General features: G+C 37.2%; 1 protein-coding gene across 1 annotated transcript in view; it reads right to left on the bottom strand.

Moving 5' to 3' along the window:
• Nucleotides 1–21,685, bottom strand: part of LOC131146530 (protein CASP) — a 78,852-nt gene extending 57,167 nt beyond the window's left edge. The window contains exons 1-5 of the mRNA XM_058096165.1: nt 21,397–21,685; nt 19,019–19,129; nt 18,624–18,802; nt 14,106–14,255; nt 13,092–13,180 (exon numbers count right to left, since the gene is read on the bottom strand). Coding sequence (XP_057952148.1) covers nt 13,092–13,180; nt 14,106–14,255; nt 18,624–18,802; nt 19,019–19,129; nt 21,397–21,484 — 617 coding nt within the window. The 5' untranslated portion in view covers nt 21,485–21,685. The remainder of the gene's footprint in view (nt 1–13,091; nt 13,181–14,105; nt 14,256–18,623; nt 18,803–19,018; nt 19,130–21,396) is intronic.
• Nucleotides 21,686–22,973: the final 1,288 nt, after the last annotated feature.

Below are 22,973 nucleotides of genomic sequence, written 5' to 3'. Positions count from 1 at the left end.
TTCAAATGAGAGATTTGGAAGTAAAATGAAATTTCTCTCTTAATTTAATTTATTTATTTTTATCGAAACAAAAGATTATTACACGTACTTTTGAAATTATATGAAAAAATAAACTTACAACAACATTTTACTTAACCATTCATGTCTAAATTATAATTATTTGTATAATAAATAATATTTAAATAATTTATGAATTCCATTTGTATTAACTAAATATGTTTAATGTACATTATCTTACAAATATGTTTGATACACGTACTATATTACAACTTTTGAGCCTCATACACAACGTAGATGTATCATTCAAAATTTCCGTACTTTTGTAGTTTCGAAATTTGAGTCGAAATCGAAATTTAAGACCTTGCTCTCACCAAACCTCTTCCTCACGAAGACCTTATCTAAAAATTCCCAATTCACTCTATCATAAAAACAACAACACAAAAAACAAAACCACGCCCTAATTCCCACTAGGTGGGGTCGGCTATATGAATCCTTTCCGCCAATTTATGCGATCATGAACCATTTCTTTTGACAAATTCAAGGATATTAAATCCCTACTCACTATCTCCTCCTAAGTTATTTTAGGTCTACCCCTACCCCTTCTGCTGCCCCCCACAATAACTAACTCACTTTTTCTCATTGGTGCACTATGTGGCCTACGTTGCAAGTGTCCATACCATCTAAGTCGTCCCTCCCTTATCTTATCTTCTATAGGAGCTACACCTAACTTACTGCGAATATGTTCATTCCTTAATTTATCTTTCGATGTTATACCATTCATCCATCTAAGCATTCTCATCTTGGCAACTTTTACTTTTTGGATATTATGTTTCTTCGTCGCCCAACATTACGATCCATATAGCATAGCTGATCTTATAGCTGTCCTACAAAACTTCCATTTAATTTTAAGGGTATCCTATGATCACAGAGCACACTTGACGCACTTCTCCATTTTACCCAACCTGCTTTAACTCTATGCATTACATCATCTTCAATTTCTCCTTCAGCTTGCATAATAGATCCAAGGTATCGAAATCTACAAGTGCTATTTATTTCTTCATCATCAAGTTTAACTTTGTCTCCAATATTCCTCCTATCAATACTAAAATTACATTTCATATATTTTGTCTTATTTCTGCTTATCCTAAAGCCTCTAGATTCCAAAACTTCTCTCCATAATTCTAACTCAGCATCTACTCCATCCCTAGTTTCATCAATTAATACAATATCATTTGCAAACAACATACACCATGGAACCTCCTTTTGAACACTCTTAGTCAATTGGTCTATCATTAAAGCAAAAGGATAAGGACTCAAAGCAGATCCTTGATGTACACCTATGGTGATTGCCAATTCTCTAGTTTCTCCATCTATAGTCCTTACACTGGTCATTACTCCATCATACGTATCCTTAATGACATTAGTATACCTACTACATACCCTTCTTCTTCTTTCTCCGAATATCCTCCACAACCTCATTAGCAACCATGATGGCATCCACAATTTGCTTTTACCCCTCACAAATGCACTCTGAACCTTAGAAATAGTCCTATCAAGCACCATACTCAACCTATTAGCTAACACTATAGTGATTATTCTATTAAAACTAGAAACTAAGTTAATAGGTCTACATTCTGAAATCTTAATAGATTTATTCTTCTTCAGCACGAGAGTAATGAAAGTGAAATTGAGACTCTTGCTTAAAATCCCATTCCTGTAAAATTCATTAAAGACTTTAAGCAAATCATCCTTAACCACCTTCAAACAATCTTGGAAAAAAGCCATATTAAAACCATGGCCCTCACTTTCTCTTCCTCAAAAGGTCTCTCCATTCTCCAACCAACCCATCTCCTCGCTAGATAAAGGGTCCCATCTAATCCTTCAATTAGAGGTCTGCTAACATCCTCCTCATAATACAAATTAGAATAAAACTCAGCGATTGCAACAACAATTTGACTCCGATCGGTTATAATGACCCCCATACCCACTTCCAACTCCCTAATCAAGTTCTTCCTCATTTTCCCCATCACTATCCTATGAAAAAAAATCAAGAATTACAATCACCATCTCTAATCCATTTAAACTTCGTCTTCTACCACCAACTTCTCATTTTCTTGAAAATCACCTCTTCCAATTCATTCTTCGAAGATACTTTTTTCATCTCTTCCTCCCCCAATAGAGTATTATCTTCTTCCTTCCTATCTAACTCACCAACTCTCCTAATAAACTAGCATTTCTAATCCTTGAGTCTCCAAAACACCTCCCTGTTCCATTCTTTCAACTTCTCTTTTAACCTTTTAAGTTTTTTCATGAATCTTAAAGCCTTCCCAACCCCTCTCCACATCCTCATTCCAAGAATTCTTGAAAAAAGGCTAAAAGGAATTGTGATCCAGCCGCATATTTCAAACCTAAAAGGAGTAGGTCCCCGGGCAACCTTTCTCAATTCCAACAAGATAGGAAAGTTGTTAGAAGTGGGCCTAGGTAAGATAGATTGAGAAAGATTAGGGAACTCATCCTCCTTTATACAGAAAAGGAATCTATCAAGCCCACTCGCCATCGCTCTAGCCCCACCCACCGACCACGTAAAATTAGCATTATCAAGAGGATGGTCTCTCAAACCACACTCCCTAATAAAGGAGTCAAAATTCAGCATAGCAACAGTAACTCTTATCACATCCTTTATTCTTCGGGGAAACCTCACCACATTAAAAGCACCTCCCACAATCCAATTAGGTGCACAAAAGTTATACACATAACCAAGCTCATCCCAAAAAAAGCTCCTAAGGGTTGGTCTAGAAGGAACATAAATTGACTAAACCCACTAATGACCCTGCCTCTCACATCAGCTAAAACGAAAAGAGAGAAAAAACCTACTAGACTATCCACTTTAACAATAAAGCGAGTATCCCACATTTACCAAAATACCACCCGTTGACCCTCGAGAAGGTACGAAGGCCCAATCCTTATTGCAATCTTCCCAAACCCCTCTAACAACCCCCTAATCAACATTCTCAAGTTTGCTCTCCTAAATCAAAATCATATCAAGGCAGTATCAAAGACGGACTTCTTTTATTAGCCCCCTTTTCTAAAATCTCCCAGCCCTCTAACATTCCAGCTAATGATTTTCATAATTTCACTTGTTTATCTCCCTTCCCTCCCTCATAGTTAATGGAAGAAACCAGATTCTTTAGTTCTTTTTGCACCTTTTTTTCCACTCAAAAGTTCTAGGACTCGCTAACAATTTCACCTCATCCCCTATTGAGCTAACTAATTTCAAACCCAAATCCTAAAGGAGGTTTTTTGGATTTGGATTGGAATGTCTCTCTCGCTACCCCCCAAGCCAGAACCATAAGCGTTATCCCCAAAAGAACCCTCCCTGTGGCATAAAGTGTCAAAAGAAATAACGAATTGAACAGGAAGGGGAAGAATACCTTTTCCAAATTTGGACAAGTTTAGACCAGCCATAGAAAAAGCTGCCTCTTCATCAATACCACCCCCCCCCCCCCTCTCTTCACCGAAGGAATATGAACAAAGTCCATCTTATCAAAATTAGGCCAAAGGACAGGGGACAAAGAACCCTTATCTATCAATTCTTCTATCTCGGATAAATTGTGCTTAATATCATTAGTACCCCCTTGCGCAGCTTTAGGGAACAATTGAATATAATCTTCTCCTTACAGCTGTGTGCTTTGTATAAGTTTGTCACTTTGTCCTAAAGCTTCCACTCACTCTTCTTTGGAGCTTTCCTCTATTAGTTGAGCCAAGGTGTCCTCTTCATACAAGGCTAAATCAGCTCTCAATTGATCCACCAACAATTCCTTCTCAAATTCACAAAAGCTACTCAAGTCATCTTCCATATCGGATACCTCCTCTACCCCAACCCCCATCCGCCACTCTCAAGAATCTCTGGCTCCCTTTCTGATGTCCCACCGGCTGAATCGAAAAATAGTTGTGGATCGATATCAAGGAGTGAATTCCTTAGATTCTCCTCCATCAACTTCGAGTCTTCCAAGCACTACAACTTTAATATCTCTCAGCTCAATTTTCCTTGATATCTTTGCCCGCGCTCTCTTTCTAAATCCCACCCCACCAACCCCCCCCCCCCCCCCCGACTCTAATCCATCTAACTTACTCATCTGACCACTAGAAGGGATATCTGCTTCATTAAGTCTTATTTTCTTAGAGTCGTAAGGTCTCGAATCCTCCTCCTAGAGTTCTAAAACCACATTAATTTTACCATTTTCAATCCATCTGCAAACAACCCTTCTCAGCTCATTATTTAAATGCCTAGGTTTGCAGTCCCTACTACCATCATTAGGAGATAAATTACTCCCAAGTTGTCTGATTCTTCTTCCCTTTATTGGGTGCTCTTTGATAACTAACTGATTATCCAAGAGCCTCTAAAAAAAATTTTGTTTCTCTAAGATCTGCTCCCGATGATCTATGTTCTTGGAGCCACAATCAACACATGTCATAATGTGGCATCCCTCAAAGTCAATAGACAGCTTCATCAAGGCTTCTAAAAATTGTGCCATTCCTCACTCTGATTTGCTTGTAGGACACGGAGTACCTGCCTTCGACCTCGAGGAGGCTGCTTCTCAATACAGATAAACCCACTCCTCTCGTTGCTCCTTAGTTCTATACGAATCCTACCTCCCTCTTTACAGAAAAGAGTGCCCCTCACTCGGCCATTTGCTACTTCTAATGGACCCAAACAAATCACCCCCAGGGATCTCAAGATCCATAAGAACTCCTTTTTCAGTAAGATATAAGAGAAGAATCTCCTTGTAAATTCAGACAGCCTGAAAGTTGAACTGTTCCAAGCAATTAGCATTAAAAATTTTTCCCTTAATCTTTATAGTAGCATGACCTATTATCTCCTTGCCTTCCCCATACCCATGTGCGATTAGGCAGCCAGAAAAACAAACACTGTATGAGCACAAACAACCAGAAAGTTACCAAAGCAGCACGTACAGCAAATAAACAAAAACAACAAACCAGCACTAGGCAGGATGTACGAGAGCCTCCAAAAATGAAGGTAGGAAGCTCACGAAGCCCTGCTGACGATTAGCAAGAAATCTGGTGGGGTTGCAGGACCATATTTGACCCTAAGGAATTCCAAATAAACACTATCGAAAGCAGGACCATCTCTAACACTGAATGTTGAACACACCCTTGCTGCGACCGAATCAAAGTCACTTATTGAAGGGCAAACAAAGAATTGATGCTAAAGAATCTAGTTCAAAGTAGTCTCAATCAAGTGAGAGTCAATGAGACGAGAACATTGGAGTCGCTGAGGTTCATTGCTCCAGTTTGATTCTAACAGCCAAGGAGGACTTGCTACAATGATACACAAGGGTTCAGTATTGGAATATCTTTGGAAGGGGTCAAGATAAGAAGATGATGCAGGGTCGCAAAGAGCAACCCCTCTAATTGACGAAAATGGAACTTCAAGTCACTGGCTTGCAAGAAATCAATTTTCGTTAGTTTCACGACATCTAAAAGCTAGGAGGACAATCGCAGAGTGCTAGGTACCAGTTGGGGCTAGGATCTGAGGTGATAGTGACGATAAGGATGGAAGAACGATTGCAGCGAAGAAGAATCGATTTTTCTGTTTTTTAATAAGCAAAATTAATTACCTATTCATCAAAACTATTTGTCTCTAGAGGTTTGCCATCTAAAAGCTCTGCATCCCCTTCAACCGTATCTCCCTTCTCCCCCTAACTCCAAAGTAGGGTCTTTAAGAAGCTCAATCTTATCCTTTAAGGTTAAAATCTCCTAATTATTCTCGCAAGAACCACCTACCTCTAGACTAACTTCTGTAAGAGATGCTTTAGTTTCAACCATAATTCAACCCTTAGTAACATTATCACTATTGTCTTCAGTTTCTCTAGGGTCTAGGTAACCAAATCTATTTTCTTTTCTTCCGTGGAAGGCCCGACAACCTCATGGACAAGGCTTGGCCCGCTTCCCCCTTTCCCTATGATGACCCATTTAGTGGCTATTTTAAGAAGCACACTGATATCAAACCCAAATTTCACACTCTCAAGCCCAGTATTGTATTTTGAAGAAACTTTAAATCTAGACTAATTAGGGAAGTTAAAAATCCTTTCTTGACCAAATTGCTCCTCCCCTTTACTGGTACGTCATAGGTGACTTCTACGAAGGTGAGCTTCTCCGATAGTCTCGTGCCCCATTTCTACTCCATCACCAGCTCCTTGTGTCTTATTAGGTTCAAGAATTCACAATTTGAACATCTAATTGCAATATCCTTGTTATGTTCAGATGAAAGTTGCAGTAAATCTTCAAATAAAATGCGAGAAGATGGCGATGGAGTTGAAATGGGGCACAAGACTATCGAATCAGCACACTAAAGTGTTAGCTAATAGGGTAACTAAGGTGCCTGATAGGACTATTTCTAAGGCTCAGAATGCTTTTATGGTGCGGTAGGAAAATTGTGATTGCCATTTTGGCTGCTAAAGAGGTTGTGGAGGATATTCGGAGGTAGAAGAAGGGTAACATCTTTAAATTGCATTTTTAGAAAGCTTATGATAGATTGAATTAGGAGTTCTATAATAAGATCTTTGTGAGGAAGGGGTTTGGAGAGAGATGGTAGTATTGGATTAGAAGTCGTTTGCTTAATGTGAACTACTCAATATTAATAAATGGTGAGTCTAAATCTTGGCTTAAGGCTCAAGAGAGATTAGGCAAGGAGACCCTCTTTCCCCATTTTGTTTGTTTAAGTGGCTGATTCTTTAAGTAAGATAGTGGAAAGGGAAATGGGTAGAGGTCTAGTGAAAGGCTTGGAAGTGGGTAGAGAGAGGATCAAGGTTTCGCACCCTCAGTTTGCTAATGATACATAAACCCTCCATTAAGAATATTTTCAGTCTCCTTCACATTTTTGAGAAGGTTTCTGAGCTTAAGATTAATATGGGTAAGAGCAGTATCATGGCTATCAATATAGCTATTGAGAATGTTAGGGAGCTATCTATAGAGGTAGGGTGTAGTGTTTTGGATTGGCAGCTGTCCAATCTTGGGGTTCCTTTGGGGCGTAACCCTAGGTCTGCTAGTTTTTGGAATCCCTAGGTCTGCTAGTTTTTGGAATCCTGCTGTGGAAAGGGTTTCTACGAGATTGGGTAGGTGGAAAAGGTGCTCTTTTTTCTCTTGGTGGTAGAATTACTCTTATTCAAGCCTGCCTTTCTAGTATCCCTTTATATTTCCTTTCGATTTTTAAGATTCTAGCAAGGGTTGCTAATAAGATTGAGAAGGTAATGAGGGAGTTTTTGCCGCCAGGGGTAGGCAGTAGTATGGATCATCTGGTGAGTTGGAGACTGGTAGGTAGGTCTAAACAAGAGGGTGGCTTGGGTATAGGAAATTTGGTGTCTAAAAAAAAAAAACTCTTTTGTCTAAATGGCTTTGGCAGTTTCCGCTAGAGACTTCCTCTTTGTGGCATTTGGTTGTTAAAAGTATGGATTAGATGAGAAAGGGTAGGATACTAATTTGAGATTTAGATGTTCTTTTGAGAGTTGGTGGAAAGCTATCTCTCAGAGTTATTCCCTCTTCATTCCCCATATTAAATTCCTGGTGGATAAAGGTAGTAACATCCGATATTGGGAAGATCCTTGGCTGGGGAATGTAGTTTTTGTCCACCTCTTTACCATGCCTTTTTCGCCTAAGCTAAGGGCAGGATGAGTCCATTTCTTCTTTTGTTGTTGATTCAGGTGGACCTTTGCCTTCTTAGGGATTTTCACTACTGCAGATCATAGGGAAATGGGAGAGCTATCCTCTTTGCTAGTCTTGTTGAATAACTGTCATTTTTATTTAGAAGAGGATAGGTGGTCTTGGTCTCTGGATCCTTGGAGGTTTCTTCATGTAAATCTTTTTGAGATTTTTTGAATAGGCCAAAAAAAATTTTCCCACTCTATAGTTCCATCTGGAAGGCCAAAGTCCCCTTTAAAATTAAGGCACTTGATAGAATTAATACCAATACTTGCTGTAGGTTAGGAGACCTTTGAAGGCTATATCTCCATATATGTATTCTCTACTTTAATTATTCAAAATCATCATCGCATTTTTTCATTCATTGTGACTATGCTTGGAGTGTTTGGAGTAAGCTATTTGGTATTTTAAGTGTATGTTGGGTGAGTTGGTGAGTTCTAAGACAATGGAGGAATTTTTTGGCAGTGAAATTTGCTGGATTTGGCAGGAAAAAGGGCAGCACTTTGGAAATGTGCTTTTTTGCAGTTTTTTGGGGGTTGTGGATGGAGCATAATGTGCGCATTTTTCCCAGGGAAAATGTCAGGTGAGGTGCCGATTTGGGAAAGGATACATTATTTGGCTTCTCTTTGGTGTGTGAAAGCAAGATATTTTAAGGGGGTGAACTTTTCTGATATTCCACGCGATTGGCATTATTTGTTGGAGTGTTAGTTCATGATGGTCTTTCTGTTTTGTTCTTCCGTCTGTAGGTTGTTCTTTTGTGTTTTATCTAGATTTTCCAGACTTTGTTAAGGAGATTACTCTCCTAAATGTATATTCTTATTCTATTAATGAATTCTTCTTTCATTATCAATATAAAAAATAAAAATAAAAAAAACTTCTCCAACCTTCATTGTTCATACTCTCAGGAACACAGAGAATGTTGCGCGTTCCTCCTACAATCCCATTTTCTAAGTGAAGTAAACTCCCCATATTGTTAGATAGCAGTTTGATCAAGGCCCAAGTGCCTTCTCTTTAAGATATAAGCCTCCTCAATTGAGCTCATCTACTCCTCGATTTCCTTTGCAGAACACCCCCCCAAACATTTTATGATCCAGAGGAATTCCTCTTTTTTAAGTAGAATATGGGAAAAATTTCTCCCAGAAAACTCCGAAATCTGGAAGACCAAAGGCTCAAGGCGATTTGCTTATCAGGTCTTAAGTTCAACCCTAACTGAGGAATGTCCTCCCCACCCAAAAAGCTTCTTACCTATGGAGCAGCTGATATCCCCCACACTTTTATATGGACAGAGTCTTGTTCGTCTCAACAACACAAGAAAGGAGCAACCGCAGAAGCAGAATCGTGAAACACTCTGGTGATCCAGAGTCACGAAAGCATATTTTCCAGAGAAACAAGCTCCAATGCGGAGACACACTCCTATAATGGGTGTTATCTATTGTGTGTTTATCCCTCCACATGCTATTGGGCTGCACATGCAGGCGAGTGTTAATGCCTCGTATGCATTGTTGGCCCACAACCTAACAGCTTAAGCTTTAAGGTGAAGTGGTATTCTAACAAAAGTTATAGATTTAATCAAGTGTCTTTCGAAGGCCATAAATGGTTGACAAGTAGACTGAAAGATACGCTGTACTTAACCACTTTAAGGAACTGATCGCTCTCTGAAGGCCAAGGATGATTTCTAGAAGGGAAATTGAGTGTCTTCTTAGAAAGTTTAACAGTAGACATAGGTTTTCTGGCAAAAGATGAAAGAAAAGGACTCAGTTATTGTTGTTTTATCGGTGCTTTGGTGCAATTTTTTGGTCAGGGTATCGGTGGGTGAAGGTATCAGGTAGTAGGGTTCATGAGAAAATAGAGGGATAAAACCCGCCATGCTTGCAGGTTCGAAGTAACAGGTCAAGGGAGACGTAGTGCTGCGAGAGTATCTTGCTATTTTTATTCATATATTGTCAATATAATGTTTTAATAACAACATTAATCTCAAATTAATCTCTATTTTTTAAATACTATTGAAATCTTAGTCAAATTAATGCACAATATTCATAGTCGTGTGCTTTCAATTTGTAGATCTTCAACACCACATAACAGATTCTATTTTATTTTATTTTCATATTTAGAAAATAAAATACTAACACACACTATAGCTTCTTAAAGGTCAATGAGTACACATATATGCATGATATACATATTTATATATTTCTTTAACAATTTGAATGAATTTTATAATTGAAATTTATAATTTTAATGTATGCAAATGTAAATGTAACATGGTATACAAATTTTCATTTTTTTAAATAATTTAAAATTTAATTTACAAATTAATGCATGCAAACATAAATAAATAAGTGTCAAGGTGAAATAAAATTAGGCAACAATATGGTTATTTTAATAAGTTATAATTAATTCATAATTGAAGTTATTAAATATTGTACTTTTTTTTAATAAAAGAAACATATAAGATAGAAAGAAGAGAAGGTACAACATGCAGGGACTATGAGTCCACCATATAAAAAGGAAAAAAAAAAACAAAAAAAAAAACAAAACAAACACACACACACACACAAGATCCCAAAATAGAACTAAACAAAATTAACCAAGAAAACCCCTTTTCAGACCCTTTCCATCATAATTTACCAAACTCTTCAAAATCGCTAATTCCCTTTAACCCTTCACCTTTCAACTTTTGCCACTATCCAAACACACTTCATTTCCTCCAATATCATTCAGCTTTAAATCCATTTTATCCAGAAGATTTTGAGCTTCTAACTCCTCATTCGAAATCTCCACTGGTGTGGGCAAAATTCCATCCCTAAGCTGAAACTAATTCACCAACCCATCTTCATCAAAAATAGGAACTCCCTCCAGACTTTCCAACAGGGGTGGATGAACATAAGATAAATCCCATATTTCATCGCAAGAGTAAAAAACATAGCCATATTATTCTCACATATCATCCAACAACAACCTTCAACCACAATCTAAACCACTAATATCATCACTTTCTGAATCTTAAAGATCCCCCCCCCCCCCACCCCACCATTTCTTTACCTCCTTACCTCTTCTAGCCTCATTAGAACCTCCAACATTCTTCTAACTCTCCTTTAGAGTCTCTCCTTTGTAATTGAATCACCAGAATTTTCTCTCATCTTCGAATATCTTCTTCATTTCAGCACCCAAACAAGCCGCCTTTCGATGAGCATAAACCTTATTACCTTCAAATTTATCAGTATAAAGATGACAGTCATCAGATTTCTCCCCCAACCCCAATTCTTTTTTACTCTTTTTGATACCACCTTCTAAAACATCTTTAGAACTAGGCGCAATTTTATCACCACAATCTTGAAACGAATAGTCTTAGAGCATCCTGAGCTTCCTCTGACTCTTGGTCAGTTCAATTCATATTTATAATAACTGGAGGATGAATAATATTTCTGGAGGCTGAATAATAATTTCATCACCAAAAGAAAAATCTTCCTCCTTCCTAATACTCATCTTATGAGATGTAGGAGAAATATTTTGGGCTTGTCCATTAATCCAGAACGAACATAACAAGACTTGGATCCCTAATTTCTGAATCATGGGTCTGCTTTTCACTAAGACCCTTTTGAGGGAAGCCCATATGAGGACAGCCTCCCTTTGGATCCAAATTGAAGCTCGTATCAACCTTTCCTAGACATTGGGCCTTCTCAAATAATTGGCCCAATTTGGTCAAAAATGAAATACCTTCTTTTTCAATTACCGGAACCAAGCCCAAAATAAGAAGCATGCATCCCAGCACAATTCTCTTCATTGCCTCCTCCCCGAAAGCAACCCTAGCCGCCTCTCTAATTGTCTCTAGTTCATTGGAAATCCTAGCTTCCTTCTTGCTCATGTTGACCGAAACCGACTAATCTGCGATGGCCCTAGGTTCATTCAGTTGCAGCTTGTCTCCACACCAATGGCACAGCTCTAGTTTCCCGACCTTCAGACCCTGCTTTACAGAATGGACTTGACTACGCAACCATCACCTTCACAATTTTTGCCTTCCAATACCACCTAACCCCACGACTTGCGTTGTCAAGAATTATCTCCAGTATCCTCACAAAAATTGTTTTCTATCTCGCAGAAAACACTCATGTAGCTTCGCCACCCTTCGCCTTTTTCACCCCGAGGAACAAAAATTGAAAACATCTTCCCTTTCCACCCCAACCCTACTCCAAATAATTACTCCCCTTCGTCCATTTAATCGATAGTGATACGCAATTGAACAAATCGAAACCCCCTATGCATGTAAATGAAAGTAGATATGCCATCAACAAACCAAGACACAACCTCTCTGGAAAAACTAACCCACCTAGTACGAGAGACAATGTCCTCACCACAAGCAAGTACATGATCTCCCTAACCCTATCTAATCATAGATTGGAAGGTTTACCTTCAATCTAGATCTATCGTTTCAGCATCGGGTACCACAAGAAATTCCATAGCATCGAACACACAAAAGGGAGGAAGGAATAGTTTGCAAGAGGGAGAGAGAGAGAAAGCAAGAGCATTTGAGCTTTTCACTCTAATGCTTTATCACAAGCCACTCTAAATCAATATTGTGCTTTGTTAATTGTTAGAATGTTATTCATTGTGACTTGTAAGTGTATTTTACGTACAAATAATAAAAAAATATACATATTTAAATAATGAGAATATGAATAAAAATAATAGGAGATATATTAAGATGTTTTCAATTTTTAAAATTAAAAATATTTTGTCAAATTATTTATGTATTTATACTCTATAAATTTTATACATAAAGAATAATATGTAGTTATGTACGATTGGAAATATTTTAAAAATAACAAACAAAAGATATTGATGAGAGAGAGAGAGAAAGAGAGAGAGAGAGGAAAAAATCCAAAGGGGAAGAAGGTGGGGCCACCTGGCAGCCAGAGGGAGAGAGAGAGAGAGAGAGAGAGAGAAGAATGATACAAAAAAGGGAAGGGGGAAAAAAGTAAATATTTTTAAAATAATAAAGGGGAAAAGATATTGATGAGAGAGAGGAGAGAGAAAATTCAAAGGGGAAGGGGGTAGGGGCCAGCCAGAGAGAGACATTGAGCAGAAAATCGAAAGGGAAAAATGTTGGAAAAAAAAAAAAACGGAGGTGCTGCCAAGGGTCAGCACCCTGTGCATTTGCGATGTTCAGGTTTAGTATATAGTATAGACTGTTGGCCCACAACCAAACAACTTAAGCTTTTAGGTGATGTGATAATCTAACAGATAATCACTATCAATAGCAAGAAAAACAACATAGAACTGTTTCAATTTTGAAAAAAGTATGCAGAAGTTCCAACCATAATCAATGGAAAATCCAAATTGCTAATATTTTAGGACAGCACAGGAGATGGTACCTTTCTTTTAAGACCTCAAGTGTCTTTTGGTTTTCTTCCGCCAAACTGCGCTGTTTAATCTCCACAATTTCCTTCACTTTTTCCTCCATCTGTGCACAAATCCAGAACACACACCAATACATAGGTACATGCATAAACTACACAACCACGACCCCCCCCCCTCTCAAAAATATAAGAAAAGAAAAACCATAGTAACAAAATAAATAGTGGCAATCTTATGGATTTAATAATATATATATTATGGGCTGGGGATTTCAGGAAACAACTATTCAAAGCATGGTGGAAGATACAGGACTGCAGAGCAGCTGCGTGGTGCTTCAACGGTCCAACACTTTATTTATAGTTCTGATTTCATTGGATCAAAGAGGATTAGATAAAGCTAAATATATCTGATCACTTTTACAGAACATTTCTAATATCATATATGAGTCAACAGTGGTTCTTGAGTCCTGGAGCCTATTGTCACACATGCAACAATATTTGTCACCAATTCAAACTTTTAAACATATTTGCACTTTTCTAAATGTTCTTTTGCTAAAAAGGAGCAGGAGAATAAAGCCTTGGGATTTGAGGTTTACAAATTTAGTGACTACCAAACCTTCATTGGTAATCACAAATTTTCTCCAGAATAGATTTGCATACTCACAAACTTACTAAGACAAATTTTAAGTAGTTTAGTTATTTCAACACAGCTGAAGGGGAGCTTAGGCGCAACGTTAAGGTTGTTGCTGTGTGACCTGGAGGTCACGGGTTCGAGGCATGGAAACAGTTTCTTGCAAAAATGCAAGGTAAGGCGGCATACTATATACCCATTGTGGTCCGCCCCTTCCCCGGACCCCGCATACGCGGGAGTTTTGTGCACCAGGCTGTCCTTTAGTTATTTCAACACATCTGAGTGCTGACCAAATGGCTTGGCCAAACCAAAACTGAATATGCAATTTGCAGTACAAATACATTATGATTGCAAATGTCAATGTGCAAGAAACAATCTTATCTAATCTGACCAACACAAACCTGTTGTTCTAATTGGCGATTGCGTTCTTCCATTCTTCTAATTGTTGCCTGTTGATTCTTCAGATGGGTCGCTTCTGTCCTAAATTCCTCAAGCTCAACTTTCATCATCCGATTCACTGACTCTAGTTCAGACAATTTCAGATCTTGTTCCTGTGCAGAAAAGGCTGTGATTAAGATAACAGGTCAATCAAATGCACATAATACATAAACAACAAGCAGAGAGAGAGAGAGAGAGAAAGAGAGAGAGAGGGGGGGGGGGTTGTTAGATTACCACTTAAGAACTTAACTATTAGGTTCTGGGCCTACAATGTATATTAAACTATAACACTTTCCCGCATGTGCAACCCAATTGCACGTGGAAAGATAAACAAACAATGAATAACATTCATTATTGGAAACAAAATACTTGTTTAATAAACTAACAATATATGCGAGCAATAAGACTAGAACCTAGGACCACCCGATAACCATGGCTCTTAAACCATGTCAAGTTACTTTACCTAAAAGCTTAAGCTATGAGCCTATAGGAGGTTGTGGCCTGTGGGCAAACAGTGTACTTTTTTTTATATAAATAAAGGAAATTTATTGAAAAGGCATCAAGGGATGCCAACCCAAGATACAAAAAAAGGGTGTCACAAATATCAAAGATTACACTAAAATCACATACACCATTTTCACTATGTCAACTCTTGCTTGTCTGAAGTACTGAGATTGAATTACTAAACACTCGCTTGTTTCTCTTTCCAAACACACCAGAAAATTGAGAGAGGAATGAGAGACAAAGCCTTTTTCTTCTATTCTGCTGCCTGAATCCCTCTCCTGGCCCAGAGTCCCCCTCCCCAATAGAGTTGGTCGTGACCCAACTTTGTCCGATAAAATTCAGAGCCAAATTACAAAGGTTCCTAGTCCAAGGGCAAGGAAGGAGGATATGCTCATCTGATTCAGCATCAGCCATGCAAAGGGGCATCTGTTGGCGATGGATTGTCCCATTCTCTACAAGTTATCCAAAGTCAAGATCTTACCATGGGTTGCCTCCCAAGCAGGGAAGGCAACTTTTGTGGGCCACCTGTCTTCCAAATTTGAGTCCCAAGGAAAACTATTACTGTTAAGACTCCAAAGGATAGAGTTTCCTATAAAAATATCTAACAGCGTAGAACCCCTTCCTATCTAAGGTCCAAACTAGTTGATTTGTGCTATTTTGATGCTGGAAATTGTAAAGATAGTTGTATAAGTCTCTGAGCTGGCGGAGTTCCCAATCTTCCACACTTTTAAGGAAAGGAACGTTCCAAAAGAGCCCCTGGTCTGAAGTTTGGAGGTTCTGGCTGAGGCAAGCATCTTTGTATGGAGCCAAGTCATAAATGGCTAGGAACAAGACACAAAGGGCCTCTCAATCGTGCCACACATCATGCCAAAAGTAAACGTTATCACGTAAATGTTATCCCCGTTCCCCACATGGAATCTGATGCAAGAAAAGAAATCATCCCAACCTTTTCTTATGAAGTTCCACGCCCCTACACCATGTGGTCCTTTGCCAACTTGAGGAGGTCCAAGGATTATAATCAAGCCCGTTTTTCACAACAATGATTCCCCCACCAAAGGTGTTCCTTCTCAATCATGAATCTCCATAACTATTTCCTAAGTAGGGCTTTGCTGAAAAAATTGAGGGACTTCAGACCCAAGTCTCATGAAAGAAGGGGTTGTTTCACCAAACCCCAAGGTGGTATTTGAATTCCACTCCCCCCCCCCCTCCCCCCCCAAGCTCCCCCAAAGGAACCTCCTTTGAATTCCCTCAAGTCTCTTGGCAACGGATGCCGAGAGGGGCAAGAGGGGCATGAAGTAAACAAGAAGATTTGTCAGGTTGCTTTTAATGAGGGTGAGCCTGACAAAATATATCCTTTCCATCCTGCCGGCTGTTTTTTGAATTTTTAAATGATAAGATCCCACACTATTTTGTCTTTAAACATGGCGCTGAGAGGTAACCCAAGGAAATTGATAGGAAAAGTTCCCATCTTACATCCCAAAAGGCCAGCTAGACGAGGTCCATCCACGGTTCCGCCACTCAAAATGATTTCACTTTTACCAAGGTTAACTTTCAAACCAGAAGCTGCCTCAAACCCCACCAAGATACATCTCAGATTCAGAATGTGGTAAGGATTGTCCTCACAAAAAGATGATTGTGTCATCTGTGAACAGCAGATACGAGACCTCCCACTCCCGCCAACTTAGGCCTTTGATCTTCTCCAATAGCTATTTCCAACATAAGGCTCAAAACCTCCATAATCACAAAGAACAAAAAGGGGGGATAAGGGGTTCCTTTGCCATAGACTCATAGTGCACACCACCACCAGTGCTAGGAAGAATAAACCTAACCAACACACAAAATTGTTCGTCTCTAAAACAATGTCATCCATCACCTTTAGACCCGCTAGGAACAAACACTAAAACTCTTGTTCCTTTCTATCTATGCTATGATTCCAAAAAACTTTCCCACCTTTGTTGTACGAATTGCCAACCATCTCATATCCAACATGAAAGCTTTAAAAACCCCAACCCAAACTTCTGAAAAATGATGGAAACCCATTAGAAAACCAATTTGCAGTGAGTGAAGACAGTCTCACCCATCGATTATGAAGAGTCAAAATCCCACCCACTTTATCTAATCAGATCTTCCCCTCGATCTTGATTGAATATTTGCATCCCCCTTGATTCATCTGCTGTCATAGCCATGGCGTTCAACAAGAGAGACACCAACGATAGGGTAGTTTTTGCAGGAGAGGAAGAGAGTTCATCACAATAGGATTCAGTCACCCTTGACAAAATGTCAATTTTTAAAAGTGTTCTTGCCCTCCCATGAAATCTCTAGGGTACTTTACAATACCCCAAGGTCCAAAAATCAAAAACTAAATGTCAAAATGGGGTCCAGAACATTAATAAAAATCAGTGAAAACAAACAGGAAGCCTAAAATAAATGGAAAGAGGAAGCCTTAAACGAAAAAGAAGGGCTTTTTGCATGAACACACATGATAGCAAAATGATCTTAGAGTAAGGTCTAAGCTTGTAAAACCTCAAGAGCGCACAACAAGGTAAGAAAAAGGGAGTTTCCAAGGGTCTAGATTTGACTTGGACAAAAGTTGGGTGCTAACAATTCCCTTGACTTGGACCAGTGCCACTGCACTTGAAAGATTATTAGCACTTGCCACTGGACCAAGTATGACTTTCACAGGCACAAAGCCTGGGAACAATAGTTCATAACATTTCATAGGCCTGCTTCTGAGTCATATGTAGGGGCTTAGCATAGGAGAAAGCAGTTGATAGGACATTTTTCAGATAAACAAAAGCTTCGAGTATGTGTTGACACATTTATTCCATCAAAAACATAGTGCATACATATCTTGTTTGATAAAAACATATAATTCAATGCTGACAATTTGTGTTAAACAAAGTAAATCCCACCTCTAGTCATCAGCCTGGTCTACTTGACTGAATACTTAGCCTTTCTAAGAGTCTGGTACACCAAAGCAAATGCACAGAAGACATGCTTAGTTTTAACAACTTGTTATGGTCTTCAAACTGGCCTACTTTTGCCATCTAGAAGGAGAAACAAGCATTCACAATTCCTATTGTGGGTAAAGGAAATTGCATTAAGATAAAGAGAATTGTTACAACTCACAAAAAATCTCTATAGACCTGAAACAAAGTACCAACAAATCAAACTTAAGAAGTTTATTTTCCTAGAAGAATCTTAAGGGAAAATTTTTTATTTCAACTGAAATTATGGATAAACCCTTGCATTCTGTCTAATCAGTTGGCACTCAATTCTGTTTTTTGAGTCTCTTCATTCTTCAACATGCCAGACCTTAAAAGGGTTGGCCCAGCTGCAACTGGACCACCTGGTGGCTGAGAAATGAGCTAGCTAGGGAATAAGTTAAGTCTAATAATATAACTGTCCATTAATCAGTATGAACACAATCAAAATTGAGGTATGACGCCGACATATAGAAGTTTATGAAGGCAGAATTAACCAATGTGGCTGAGTTCAAAATGAAGTGAATAACAAGCAGTCCAAATGTAACTACAGGGATTGTAGAACATAAATTTTTAATGCTGTCCATACAATTCAGCAGGTAACCCATTCATTAGGATCTCTCCTTTTTTCAACACCAAGGTTCATAGTCCAAATGTAGCTACAGGGATTGCAGAAAATAAATTTTGCATGCTTTCCATATGGATCTCTCCTTTTTTCATCACCAAGGCTCATATAAGTTCACCAGTGAGTTTAAATACTTAAATTGGGGTTTACAGATATGGATTTCAGAGTTAAAGAAACCCACTTTATGTGTTAAATGAGTTTACAGAATCAGATCCCAGAGTTGAACAAACCCAATTCATGTGCATATGCTTGAACTCTCTTAACATTTCTAATAACGCTCATCTATAATTGAAGTGGCTTGAATTGCAAAATTGAACCCAAAAAAATGCTTCAGAAAAACAACCTATATGCAAAATGCCAGCACTTACAGCAATTGAAGCAAGAGCTGGATAAGGATCTGGAGCCTCATAAAGCTTCTGGTAGATGTTTAGAAAAGCATTTTCTCCAAATTTTGCTCTCTTTGTAAGATTATCAACTTCTTCTTGGTATCCTTTTAGTAACGAATTAAACAAACTTAACTTTTCCTCTGCCGAAGCTTTCTTGAAATCTGCCAACATAAGAACAACAGAGTTACTACGTGCGCACTTTATTTGATCTCACTCTAAATGGGTCCCATCAAGAGTAACAGAATTTTTCCCGGATGACTTATGCAAACCAACCCAGAATGACAGAACCAGGCCATCACAAATCCAAGCCAGTGTTATTTGGTAAAAAAACTAGCCCTTTAATCTGGTTGCCTAATGAGAATAGTAACATATAGTACCTCTAGTGCTCTCTGCAAGCTTCCGTCGGTTCTTCTGGCTATTTTCCTGGTTTTCAGCTATCCTGAGCCCTTGTTCATCCAACACACTCCTTTCCTTCTCCAAGTCAAAATCTGTTAAAACAAAAAGGGAAATTAACAAATGACTGAATCTTTCTCTATGTTGATCCCATTGACCAAGATAAATATGTTACACTGTGCAAACTGTTAATCTATGAAAAATTACATACAATATGTCTTCTTCCAAATACTACGTAAACACAATACAAGCTCAACACATCTGATATCAATGAACAAATAAAAATAATAACAGACAAATCAAACCGTTAGAGCACTCAAGAATAACAAAAGAACTTCAACTATCACATCAATAGAGAAAATAAAGGAATAAAGAACAACATTCCTAAAAGAATAGGTAGAAAACCAAGTTGAACAAATGCATTTGTTGGCAGCATGATCAATCAACTGAGAGAGAGGAGCTTATGACATCTATAATATTAGTTGGCTAACCCAAATTATTTGTCAGCTAACTTTGTGATCATGAGAAAAGTTCCCTTATAGATCTAGGGTTTAGATTATTAATTTCATTTATATGTTTTATTGTTTTAGGATGCATGATTGAAGCAATAGGATTTAGGCCACTATATACATAATTGAGTAGAATTTAATCTACGTACATTTCAAAATACTACCCATTAAGTTACCCAATATTCATCTACGTGTGGCGAACATTGCTGCAAATATTAGCTAAAATAGATGATAATAAGAAGCCCCTCAAAATGCATGGTGGAAACAGATGGGAGGAATTAGAAAAGAAGGCCATGGGGGATACTATGCGGCCTCAATAGTGAACTGATGAGCTATTTTTGGAAAAACAACAAACACTTTGAAGATGCAACTATGTTTACATTGAGTTTAACCATCTTTGGTTAGGTTTTCCATGATCAAAGTAGAAAAAAAAAGAAGTTGCGAACATGACATTGCAAGAAGCAGGTGTAACCATTGTGAATGTCAGCATGCACAACCTTGTCCACACTGGTAGATTTTGCATGTTTCAAGCCCCGAGCCCTTAATAAGATTTTTCATGTATTTTGGATCCTTTAGCTCAGCTTAATAACATTCTTTAGTAAGGTTAACAAATTTTTATTGGTTTTCAAAATGCTATTTACAAACAAAACAAAAAAAAAAAAATCTTTTTTACTCTTCATTAGTTTATGGCCATAAATATAAACACTACTGATTAATCATATATGTGATAAATAAATTAATGACACATAAAAGATTAAACTTGTAATATGATATACACTATTAATCTACTAGACACATGGAAGATACAATAAATTAAAAATTTTGCACTGTTTTCATTGTTAAAATCTTCAAAATATAATAAGTTTTGACCAAGAAGCCATACTTTCTGACCTAAACTATAAATTATAGCATAATAATCATAAAGTGTATCATTAAAAAAATTATTAAAAACTTGAATGAGACAAAAACTAAATAGGAAAACAAGGTTGAGGTTAAAAAATATGCAGAAGAGATACCAAAAAATAATATTAACAAAATAAAATAATGTTTGTTTCACAAGAAGAGTTAGCATCAAATTTTTTAATTTATGCATCTCTTTCCAATATTACAAAAAACAATTAAAAATTTTATATCATAATCATCTTCATTATAAATCTTCTGATCTTCTCCTCCCCTTCCTCTTCACATAATAGGAATTGATTTACTAAAGGAAAAATGATATAAAATGAGAAGAAAAGTAAACAAAATTTAGAAATAATAGAGTTAAACTAGTTCTGTAGCAGCTCCAGCCATTCCATAACAACCTAAAAGGTGGTCATGGTCCATAGCAGCCACCATGGCCATAATTCTTATTCCCACTGCCGTAATGGAGTTAAAAATATTAAGACTCCTGGTTCACAACCCAACTCCGTCAAGACTAGCATCAAACTATAACAAATTAACACATTTCATAATGCCTACCCTCATTTCACTAGCCCTGTGAACCCCTCCCCCATCCTTATACCATCTCTATTACCATCATTGTTCACTCTCAACTACTTCCGGATCAACCGTACAATCAATGATGAATCATCTCTCCCTCTCCAACAAATTAAGCAAAGATTTAACCAAATGGAAGTGAGAAAAAATAAAAACATCGACATAATTGAACCGAAAAAATGCTAGAAGAAAACTAAAATAGGACCCCGTTTGTTTCGCTAGAAATTACAGTTCTTCAATGCTCAATTCACCTCCAATGACAGTAACCGGATTATACTCTCGATCAGTTTCGCCCCATAAATATTTTCGAATTAAATACATTCAGGGAATCAAGCGGTCGCATCTAGAGGAGAAATGAAGTCAAATTGCAATACCTCTCCAAAAGCTAGAGACGACCGAAACCGGAGAAGAAGTTGATGAACTCGATTTGTCTCGTTCGGATCCTCCTTGAGGAGCCTCCATGGACGGAGTTGGATCAATGCGAAATCACCAGGGTTTTGCGTTTTTGGATGAGTATCTGCAATGCTACAATTCAGTTTTGGTTCAGGGATCTGGGATGGCTCTGGCCGCGATGTCTGATGAAGTGTCGTTTTTCCAAAAGAATATATTTTTTAATAACCTACTTTGTATATACTAGCCGCGGACACTCCGCGATGCGCGTCCGGCGTCCTTCACGCTTTTCAGTGGTAATTATAATAAAATAATTTTTTAAAAATAATAAATAAAAATATTGCAAAAAATACGCGTGGATAATTATAAAAAACAAATAAAATAATTATGAGTAATTATACAAATATTTTTAAAATATGCATAGATAGTGATAAGGATTTTTTTTCTAATTTTTATGGATAGTTATAGGAATATTTTGAAGAATATTTATGAGTAATTATAAGAATATTTTTAAAATATGAGTAGTTATAGGGTCTTTCTAAATATTTTTATTGATAGTTGTAGGGGCATTTTGAAGATGATAAAAAGGGGAATCCCCTTTCTAGCAGTACATATATAATTAAATTATTTTGTAGAAAAAAATATTCTTATTTTTAAAATAAAAAGACTATAAAGTTCTCAAAAAATATAATTGTAAATGGACTTATAAATAATAAATTTAAAAAAAATTAATATAGAGTATGTATAGTTTGAATAATTTTATTTAAAAAAATATTTAGATCAAATTATTTATCTATTTATTTATCTTATCTAGTTTTTCAATTTCATAATTTTCTATTATACTAATTATTCTTCTATAGTAGAAAAGCACTCATTTGTGTAGTTATTTTATTTAATCATTATTTGCATATGTTATTGTATTACAAGCTGTACAGGATTTAAATTGTCTATCATTGCAAGGGGAAGGCCTTGTCTTTATGTTGGAGATAAATTTTCTATTTTGAAGGATCATTGTCTGTTTCGTTGACTTTTCATGTTTTATCAAGAGTAGAGTAATTCTTTATATATACCTTCTATCTTCAAACCATTTAAAGAAAGGAATATACTTTTCGAGTTTTGACATCTCTTCGTATCATTTATTCCTAAATTTTTATAATTTTTACTTTAAATTTTTTTGGAAAAAAATCTTTCCTTAGAGTCCTATTTTTTTCTAATAAAATTTATTTTCTAACTTGTTTTTTGTCCATTACATTCACATATTTGAAATTTTGTTGGGTAACTTGCTCTTGAATTTGAATTCCTTTCATTTTCATAAGAGGGTCTTCCCTTTCTGTTGATAATATATATTTTTCAAAATTTGTTTGTGTCTTGAAACTGAAAAGTAACTTTGCCTATAAATAGTTGGTCTAATATAAATATTGTAAACATATGAGACATACTTTGCATTTGTTTTTTTCTTTTTGAAATCGAATCTCTATATCTCCTGACTCATATTTGATATATCCTCCAAATAATTCGAGATACCTTCATTGCCTCGTCGATGAGACGATGTGTCTCATCG

The sequence above is a fragment of the Malania oleifera genome, chromosome 13 (assembly GCF_029873635.1).
Source record: "Malania oleifera isolate guangnan ecotype guangnan chromosome 13, ASM2987363v1, whole genome shotgun sequence".
Taxonomy (NCBI): Eukaryota; Viridiplantae; Streptophyta; class Magnoliopsida; order Santalales; family Ximeniaceae; genus Malania; species Malania oleifera.
Note: the sequence above shows the minus strand (reverse complement) of the source record. Positions and strands in the feature narration are given on the sequence as shown.